At 43.4% G+C, this 10,328-nt stretch overlaps 1 protein-coding gene across 1 annotated transcript; it reads right to left on the bottom strand.

The window, feature by feature from the left end:
• Positions 1–1,837: 1,837 nt before the first annotated feature.
• LOC306978560 (protein NLRC3-like) lies at positions 1,838–9,250 on the bottom strand. Its single transcript, XM_079577188.1, has 6 exons — positions 9,178–9,250; positions 8,524–8,676; positions 8,398–8,409; positions 5,659–5,775; positions 3,553–3,674; positions 1,838–3,424 (listed from the first exon to the last, which is right to left on the bottom strand). The coding sequence occupies exons 2-6, from the start codon at positions 8,574–8,576 to the stop codon at positions 1,962–1,964; spliced, it is 1,767 nt and encodes a 588-aa protein (XP_079433314.1). The 5' UTR covers positions 8,577–8,676; positions 9,178–9,250; the 3' UTR covers positions 1,838–1,961.
• Positions 9,251–10,328: the final 1,078 nt, after the last annotated feature.

Genomic DNA, 10,328 nt, shown 5'->3' with positions numbered 1-10,328 from the left:
GCACTTCTTCTGGCGCTGAAAGTGTCGTCGTCTTCATCCAGTACTGACAGAACGCTCATGTGCAGAGTCGTTTTCGTGGCTTTGGCTCAAATCTTCCAAACCAGGTCCAGAGATCAGTATTTTAACGACGATTAAGTCAAATCCCACCAGAGAATCCTTACAGTTACAGTTTTACTCAACCTGCTGCTGTAAAACAAAGGGAGGTACTGAGAACTGTTAGGACCAAGTACAGGAAACTTGAGTAATCTCTTTGTTCCCACTACAAGCGAACGACTGCTACGTCTTTGGACACTTTAATATTTTTGCCCCTGAAGCTGCAGTTTGTTCACTTTAAAGCCACCTGCAGTTTCAAAATCTATTTATTTATTCTGAATTTTTTGTGCCTTAAAAGATGATCTATAATAATGGATGAATGTGTCGCCAGTTTTCAATTTGTTACATCCCCTAAACACCACAGGGTTTGCAATTAAATCCCCACAAATGTACATACAGTAATTCTTTAAAGGAAGTAAAAAGTTTGAGGCTTGTTTTAAACCCGCTGTTACTGTTGATGTAATTAATATTTCAGTTTGAAGTGTTGGCATCTGTACAGTGTTTTATTTTTCTTCAGTTCAAATGTAAGAAATTAAATTCTTTCCTGAAGGCACTTGTTACAATCCACTGTTCGAATAAATTATTGTAGCTGGATTAAAGTTCTGGCTCGTTTGTGATTTATATGGGTCTACGGCGACATCTAGTGGCCAAAATCACATCTTGAGTGTTGTATATTCTTTATTACTGTTTCAAAACCAGAATACAAACAGTTTGATCTTTGATTTGTTAATCAACATAAAAAAGTCAGTGTACAAATATGTGCTACATTAGATCTATTCATAATTTGAATACAGTCATTTGTCATTCATTTACTGTTGCTAAAACATAACATGGTATTAACAGTCAAATCACTTATAAGAACGCTTTTGCAAAAAATGAAAAAGTTTTTTTTTTTTTTTGGGATTAAAAATATTGCAAATAAGTGGAACAAAAAGGCAAAATTTAAACATAAGAACTGGATATATTTGCATTCTTCGCATGCTCGTAGAGATCTAGACCAGTGGTTCTCAACCTGGGGGTCCCGACCCCCATGGGGGTCGCGAGACAAATTTGTGGGGTCGCCAGATCACTTAGATAAAATATACATATTTTCATTAGCAAATAATCTAATGTTTTATTGTAGCACGTGTTTGCTATTGTACCAGAGTGCCATTATTTGTTCGTAGTTTCATGAATTTTATTTCAGCCATTTGCTTTTTTTCTTTGTTTTTTAAGAATGATGTAGGCTAATGTTCCTATTTCTCACGGTGTGACCCGGGCGGGGGGTCACGAACCCCTTTACGTTTTAATGGGGGTCACGGCTCCAAAAGGTTGAGAACCACTGATCTAGACAGTTATGACTTGGCTCCTTTTTCACAGTGTACGTGGACAGGCCTTAGCCTCTGTAAACTCCGGTCAATTATTATTTCCCTACATTTACGTCTGGGTTTGATCTCAGTGGCCGCGTTACATCGGTTGAATTTCAGAGCTATGGCTATGACAGCGTTATGACAGCGTTATGACAGCGTTATGACAGCGTTATGACAGCGTTATGACAGCGTTATGACAGCGTTATGATAGAGTTATAAAAGCTGCTTCACTCACTCGGGCGCATTACATACATCACAACCAAACTCTAGCAAAAATCAGATCCAGTCGTTTCAAAGGAGTTCACCCTCCCATCTGATAACGGAGCTCAATTGAGAAGTTCCAGACCCTTGTCCGAAACGTAAGTACGCGGGTCTGGTAAAACCAGGCTAGCACTGGCACTGCTTTGGACTGGAATTTTGATCAAAGAAAGTCTAATGTTAAACTGCTTTGAGCAATTAAATCTGTCAAAAAAATTGTGGGACTCCCTCTTCTTGGTGATGATTTGGGCAAACCCCTTCTCAGGAGCAGAGGCCAAGGTCCAAGACAGTCATTTTGGTTAGACAGTGGGTAGTGATGCTCCAGGCTGGTATGTTTTTGGAGCTCACCTCCTTCGGGCAGACGAGGACTCTTTGCTTGGTCTCTGGGTCAGTTGGCGTTGGATCCAACAAAGCTCCCAGCAGCCTGTGGTTCTTCTTCAGACTGAGCTCTTGGAGGAAGCGCTCGAGCAGCAGTGGTGTGTTGTGATCTTGCAGGAGTTTAAACTTCTTCAGTTCCTCTTCTGGCTTGTTGGAAGAGTGGTGCATCATGTGAACCGCTGCCAGAAACACCTGCACACTTGGATGAACAAAGCTGTAGGGTGACTGGTTGAAGATAAGACTGTGTTGTTTGAAAACCTCTGTGCAGAGTCCCGAGTAGACCAGAGCCTCAGTCGGGTCTAACTCCTGCATCTCCAGATCTTGTTGGTTGAAATGGGTGCTTCCTCTGTGCAGAAGCTGGAAGGCCAGTCGTCCCAGCTTCAGGAGGAGCTCATGCTCAGCCACGGTCAGCTGGAAATCACTCCTATATTCATACTTGCGTTTCTTCATGTGCAGCTGCACCAGCAGGAAGTGGCTGAACAGCTCGGTGAGACTCGGCGGTTCGTCTTGCTCACTCTGAAGCCACTGTTCCAGGACTGTGGCCATGGTCCAGCAGAAGAGTGGACTCTGGCACATGCCCCAAAGGGTGGGAGACCTTTGGATGAAGGACAGGACCCTCTCACACTGATCCTCATCCACAAACCTCCTCTTGAAGAACTGCTCCTTGTGTTGGTCAGAGGCAAAACCGCAGATCTTTGTGAACCTGTCCACGTACTGCACGGGGATCTGATTGGCCGCTGTTGGACGGGAGGTGATCCATATAAGAGCATTAGGAAGTAGGTGACCTTTAATGAGGTTCACTAACAACGTGGCGACTTCTGCCCTCTGAGTGACCTCAGAGATGACCTCACAACTGAAGTCCAGAGGTAGGCGGCTCTCGTCCAGACCATCAAAGATGAACAGGACTTTCCTTTGTGCCAGCTCCTTCGTTGTCAGCTCGTTCAGAGATGGATGTAACTCTTGTATGAGCTCCAGCAGACTGTAGCGCCCCCATCTGGCCATGTTTAGCTCTCTGAAGGACAGCGGAAGCACCAGGTCCAGGTCCTGATTCTCTGAGCCCTGGGCCCAGTCCTGAGTGAACTTCTGAACTGAGACGGTCTTCCCCATTCCAGCCTCACTGCGAGTCAGCACCACTTTGACGGGCTTGTGATATAAGGAGCGCTGATAAAATGGTGAAGGTTTAAACAAGTCATGGACGTGATTCTCCTCTTGTTGGGTCTCATCATCTTCACGGAGGTCGTGTGTGTTTGACAGCACTGTGTACAACAACTTCAGAGTTTTTGTTCCTTTTTCAAGTCCTTCAGACACACGCTCACTTCTCTCCTCCAGGCTCCGTTTATATCCACCTAAAGAAAGAAGCATTTTTGGTTTTAGAGTGTCTTATTACTGACAAAGCGTAATAACCATGACTACAAAAACACCCAAAATGTTTAAATTTGCCACATTTTTTGCCTGGCAGAAAGAGTAGTCTTACTCAAACTGGAAGAGATCTGCTGAGTTTGTTCACACTGGGGGCAGTGGAGCGCCCCTCCAGGCTTGTCCAGACGCCTCAAACAGTCTTTCCCACACACAGCACAGCGTGGCCCAGGACTCTCTCTGTGCACACAAACACATTCAATGACACACTCAGCGAAACACGGGTGAAATGGTCTAAGGCTGCGTCCGAAACGAGCAGATTGGTAAGAGCTCTTACGCCAAACCGGATGTGCGTCAGCGTCCACCATGACAAGATGCTTCCGAATTGGGCTGTCAGTTAGGAAGGAGTTAGGAAAAGGAGCCTCGATGCTAACTATCATAGCCACTTTAGCATAGGGACCTCTTCATCATCCATAAAATCCATATTGTCGTCTCCACAGCTCAGTCACATGTCAGTGTTAAAGAGTAAACTCGGATTAAATGCTTTTGTTTTCATTTAGTAGAAACTTAAGCCACATGGATCATTTGCTGCTGTAGCTTTAAGAAACAGCTGTTGAATTAAAATAACACTAAAGGGAAATGTAAGGATAATTTTTTTGTTCTCCTTAAATGTCTTTGTTTGGACACTAGGGGGCGACATGCACTTTTGTTTGGCCTGCACTCCACCAATAACTTTAAAGAAGAAGAAAAACAGCTGTTGGTGATGTCACTTCCCTTTCCCCTGTTTAAGGACGGACGGATTGTTCAAAATGCTGCTGAAGCTCTAGTTCACCAACTGCACAGATCTAACAGTCGACCCATGAAAGGTTAAGGAGTTACTTGCTCGTGTTAGTGCTTAGAAGCGACAATCTGATGGTTTCAGACACAGCCCAAGTGCCAGGCAGTGCCCGCTCCTCATCGACTAAAAGGGAAGCAGGACTTCCCTTAAAATTTCACACAAAAAATTATATTAAAGGAACAGGCCACCGTTTTTACATACTGAGATATGTTCTTACCTGAGCTTTGACGAGTTCTTTAGGACCTGTCTGATCTTCACCCGTGCCTTCAGTCACGTAAACACAGCGCAGACGGCGTTAGCATTTAGCCTCTCCCTCTCTCCTCTATAGCTCCAAAACAGGTCAAGATAGAAGCTACCAAGCTCTTCCACGTTTTCCCTATTTAAATATGGTTACGTGAAGTGTTCCACTACAAAGTATAATTACACAAAATTAAACAATGTGGATTTTCTAAGCGGATAAAAGGGGGGACTATATTGTAAGGCGTAATAATACCAGGAGTAGTTTGGCATCCGCACAGTAAAGTGAAGATTACTGCGCGGATTTCGAAAAAACACGTAACCGGATTTCGACTGGAACACGTAACCATATTTAAATAGGGAAAACGTGGAAGAGCTTGGTAGCTTCTATCTTGACCTGTTTTGGAGCTATAGAGGAGAGAGGGAGAGGCTAAATGCTAACGCCGTCTGCACTGTGTTTACGTGACTGAAGGCACGGGGGAAGATCAGACAGGTCCTAAAGAACTCGTCAAAGCTAAGGTAAGAACATATCTTAGTATGTAAAAACGGTGGCCTGTTCCTTTAAGAACAACATGACAGAGATGGAATTTATTTAAATCATGGACGACAGGTTTTATGAAGCTTTATAAAGACTCTGTGAGATGTCTGCTGAGAGTCAAAAGTGTTTTCTGGCATTAGCTCCTCGTGCTTTAGATGCTAATAGCCACATACGAATACAAGCACCACAGCCTATCATTCTTTGTTTAGTCCTCTGCAATTGCTGTATAATAACATTTTGATTTTGACAACAGAGTCAACAGTCTCAATTGATCTTCTATGCACACAAAATGGTGTGTGTAAAAATGTAGGGTAGTATGCAGGTTTGTGCAGATCTGTGAGAACTGGCTGTACTCGGATGTGGATGATCGATTTTGGAGACACAGGGCTCTTAATCAAAACTTCCAGGTGGGTAAAGCGGGACATCTGGTCACCGTTTGTCAATATCCATGTCAGTTTTATTTCTGTAGCACATTTACGATGCGAAAAGCCGAAAGCGCTTCACAATTTGACAAACGATATCTTGGGGATCTTATGCTTGAATGAGCTAATGGCTGCTAAAGCTGGTGGTTGAGGTTGGCGGTGCTTTTCATATTTTACTTCATCACTCACCGACGTGGTTCAGAGAAATAATGATACCTTGGTGATGGAGAACGAGGCACAGAGCGGTTTCTTCTCGTTCGAATCCTGGACCCATCCCTGGACCGATCACCATACCTGTCCAGAGACCTACTTCTGAATCAGAAAAAAAAAAATCCTACCGTCAAGAGGTTAATTGATAGCAAACCGAAAACCTCTTGCATTTGTTCCGTTAGCTGCAATCGCCAAATCCAAGTTAATAAACGAAGGTTCTTCACTCACCGCGGTTCAAAGTTGGGCATGAGCTCCATGGATGGAGGGTTGCTCATGGACCGGGCTCTTCTGGGTGAAATGCCGCCAGTGCCAGGTCTACGTCTGTCCCTGGACCGGCCCCTGGACTGATCCTTGGACTTGTGCGTAGACTCATGGCTGAAAACAACATACAGCATGTTCTTCACAAAAAACAAGTGGTCGGAGTTGATGAACTTATAACTTCAAAATGAACTAACATAAGTGACGTTGTCCTAGTCACAGCTTTAATCTAGAGGAATTTTGTTATTGTTCAACTCTGACTGGCTCTGTAGTTCTAAACATGATCAAAAACAGAAACAGTCTATTTCTAATCCTGCTTGATTGTATTCATCTTTATTCACCTCCTCAATCCTGTCAATTCAGCAGTCTCTGTGTCCATTGCAGACCTGAGCCGGCCCTGGCTGTATTCTCTACAGAAATAGACGGAATACTCTCTTTCTTTGCATCCAAATGAACTTGCTTAACCATCAGGGCGTGGGACGGGGTGTTGCCATGCAGATGTGGATGTTTTACGCCCAGCTCACATTAAATCCGGTTAAGGTCCGGTGCGGCCTCCGCGATCTTAGAGAGTCATTAAAACTAATGTTGCACACTCGCACTGCTCCGCGAAGTCCGGGTCCGGTTACCGAGGCCGTCTGGCGGCAACGGAAAGAATCCACAAGAAGTCTATTTTTGCCGGAGGCCGGAGCCCCAGCGGATCAAGCTGACGGGAATACACGAGCCAAACAGGAAGTCGGGTCTCGTGAGAAAAAAAGATCCGGTGTAGGGATGTCACGGTTACCGGTGTAGCGGTAAACCCCGGTAAAAATGTTGACAATAATAATTACCGTCTTGTTTTTTAAATAATATTTTACCGTGGTGGATTACGGCGCCCGTGGTTTAGGCAAAGTGAGCCTCATGAGGCGCCGTCTCATCTGCTGAAGTCGCCGCAGGCGCCTCTGTAGCTACAACCAAAACTAAACTTTCTGGAAGCTGGAATCATGTCCGACACGACAGCGCAGGATCAGCCTCAGAGACCGAGCCTGAAGTCTGGACATGTTTTGTGTATTTTAAGAAGCTGAAGGACAGTTGATAGAGACAGTTTTCCTGTTAGTGGAACGTGCAGGAAAAAGTGTCTCATCATCATCATCACAGCTCTATAGCAGGAAGCTAACGTTGGCGTTTTAGCTGAAATGCTGATGTGGGACTTTGGGTTGAGGGAGAATGTAACGAGTCGCCCCATAGTGCGGCTGCAGCGCCACCGCCAGCATAAGCCGTGTCCGGATACCTCCGCACGATGGCACAATGCGTTACGGGGCTCCCAGATTCACTCTCGCCGCAGTTTTATGAATTTAATAATGATCACTGTCTGAGGCATTTCCCAAATCTGCAAAGCGAAAGCTCAACGGAAGGAAACAAACTGAGGACAATTTTCCTGATTTAGACGGTTTATCTTTGTTTCTGACGCTATAAATAGTACATGTAATAACCTCGAAACATCAACAACACATTGTTATAGTTCCTTTACTTTGATGTGAAAAGGCTTTGTCTGTATTTTTTTTTATGTAATAAACACTGTTAAACTTTTTTGAAACTATTTCAGTTTGTGTAGGACTATCAATGCTTTCTGAACATATTAACACACATTAAAAAAAATACTGCGATAATACCGAAAACCGTGATCATTTTGGTCACAATAACCGTGAGGTAAAATTTTCATACCGTGACAGCCCTAATCCGGTGTATTTCAAAATAAAATCGGTCTGCTCACTACTTATCTGGACTCATTTACCACCTGTACACGCGGGTAACATCGTAATGTAAACATTTCTCCAACACCAGTGTGTTAAAGCATCCACTTCACTGGGCGGAGTCTTTGTACTGGCAAATACGGCTTTTGTTTACAAAAACTACCTATAGTATACACGCGTGACTTATCACGTGTACTCGCACCAAGAGGGTGAACCCACATGCACTTCTGTTCTCGCGAGTGCCGTTCCGGCGGAGCCACAGTGTCAGCCGGACTCACTGAGTGGATCAGGACCGAACCCTGACCGTAGTTAATGTGAGCCGGGGGTTAGTGCCCTCCCACAGACAATAACAGCCTCTGTATCATAGTGATTTTGGAGACACAGGGCTCTTAATCAAAACTTCCAGGTGGGTAAAGCGGGACATCTGGTCACCTTTTGTCAATATCCATGTCAGTTTTATTTCTGTAGCACATTTACGATGCGAAAAGCCGAAAGCGCTTCACAATTTGACAAACGATATTTTGGGGATCTTATGCTTGAATGAGCTAATGGCTGCTAAAGCTGGTGGTTGAGGTTGGCGGTGCTTTTCATATTTTACTTCATCACTCACGGTGATTTGAAGAATGATGGATAACGATACCTTGGGGATGGAGAGTGAGGCACAGAGCTGTTCCTTCTGTATCGAATCCTGGACCCATCCCTGGACTGAAGACCATACCTGTCCAGAGACAAACTTCTGAATCTGAAAAAAAAAAAATGAAAAAAATCCTACCGTCAAGAGATTAATCGAAAGCAAATCTGGAACTAGGCAAAACGTTAAATGTTTGTTTGCGTAAACAGAAGGTTCTTCACTCACCGCGGTTCAAAGGAAAACTCGGGTATGCGCTCCATGGATGGAGGGCGGCTCATGGACCGGGCTCTTCTGGGTGAAATGCTGCCAGTGCCAAGTCTACGTCTGTCCCTGGACCGGCCCCTGGACTGATCCTTGGACTTGTGCGTAGACTCATGGCTGAAAACAACATTCAGTATGTTCTTCACAAAAGTGGTCGGAGTTGATGAACTTAAAACTATAAAATGAACTAAAATAACGAAAACTAAACAGAAACTAAACCTCCAATTTCAAGGTTCGTTCAGATTTCTTCTTAAGGTTTTACATGACTTTTCCGTGAACCATAACCAAATTTCCACGACCCCATTGTCACCAATTATAATCCTCATTTATCATTTATTATTTCATTTTCTTTGAGTTTATCCAGAGACTTTTCGAAATTAATTATAACTTCTTATAATGAAACAGACGAAAACTTGACAAAAACCTTTTTAATTTTCGTCTGACTAAAACGTGACTAAAACTATCACATTTTGAAATGACTAAAATGTGACTAAACCTAACAGCATTTTCATCCAAAAGACTAAGACTAAGACTGAAACTAAAAGGGCTGCCAAACACAACACTGCCCTGACCCAAACCTATTGTTTGTTTTGTGTTTTGTTAAGGTCCAGAACTTACTGCAAGTCAGGCTGTGATCCAGGAGAAGATGTCGACCTTGGGCTTCTTCTGGACCGGCCCCTGGAGCGGCCCCTGGGCCACAGACAGGACATTGTTAAAACAAAATCGCTTAAACTCTAGAATGGAACATCTCACTGTATCAGCGACGGCAGTGGTGATTTTCTTTGCATGTCATGTCTGTGCATCTTATGTATAATTAATAGAATAACTAAAAGGCATTGGCTGTAACTGTTAGAGGAAAACATTAAATTGCTATATATCATACCGGGTCAGGCTGTACAGTCGTATTATCTCTGTCATAGTATGATAAATAGCGATTTAATGTTATCCTCTATAACAGGGACGACTAATTGTGATAAAAATAAAAATAAATCAACATATTTAATATTTAATTTTTTTTTTTAAGAGTGACTGCTGTTGTTCTACGATTGTATCTGGGCGTGTACACTGGAAAAATCCAATCCAAAATCTTAAGATAAAAATGTCTTGAATAAATTTTCTTTATGAAAGAAAATTGTTGCGGGTTCCAAAAGTGTGGAAAGACTTATATAAAATGGGTGCTCCTCCGAGAAGCCGGCAATATAGAAAAGCATAAGGGTGACTGACTTGTGATGTTAAAGGGACTATATAGAGTTTAAAAATTAAGTTTAAATTAAGTATTTTCCTCCTCCTACATGTTCCAGCCATGTCCTAATGTGTAGAATGAGCTCAGACCTGTTCACCACAACTGCCTCTAAAATCCTGCACTGTCACTCAGAAAGGTGTTACTTCGGGTCTGAAGTGCCGTCATGCACGAGCTTAATATAGAAGCTGCAGTTACATGTAAGACCTGAGGTGGCAGTAGTGAGTATAAAATGGCAAACTTGCATCTAGCTCCTTTAATGTGGCAATCAGTCAAACAATATTAGAGCCACTCCGTAGCATCAAAAATTAAAAGTCGTTTATTGTCAAATGGACAAAGGCTCTTAAAAACGGCAACAAACGTGTCTTCATCAGGGCAATTTTGTGAATGAACACAGGCGTGCTAAATACTTAGAGCAGGGGTGCCCAAAGTGGAGCCCGCGGGCCAAATTGGCCCGCCGGAACAGTTAGGTTGGCCCATTCATTCTCCATGGTAAATATAGATGCAGTACACTTTTTGGCCACCAGCG

Source organism: Gobius niger, assembly GCF_951799975.1.
Source record: "Gobius niger genome assembly, chromosome: 19".
Classification (NCBI taxonomy): Eukaryota; Metazoa; Chordata; class Actinopteri; order Gobiiformes; family Gobiidae; genus Gobius; species Gobius niger.
Note: the sequence above shows the minus strand (reverse complement) of the source record. Positions and strands in the feature narration are given on the sequence as shown.

Bases quoted from the DNA above. Each gene is read 5' to 3' on its own strand.
- LOC306978560 (XM_079577188.1), bottom strand. From the start codon at position 8,576: ATGAGCCGCCCTCCATCCATGGAGCGCATACCCGAGTTTTCCTTTGAA. The intron at 3,675-5,658 runs GTGAGTGATGAA...TTGTGTGCACAG, and splicing joins TATTTCTCTGAACCACGTCG to AGAGAGTCCTGGGCCACGCT. The intron at 3,425-3,552 runs GTAAGACTACTC...TTCTTTCTTTAG, and splicing joins GCAGATCTCTTCCAGTTTGA to GTGGATATAAACGGAGCCTG.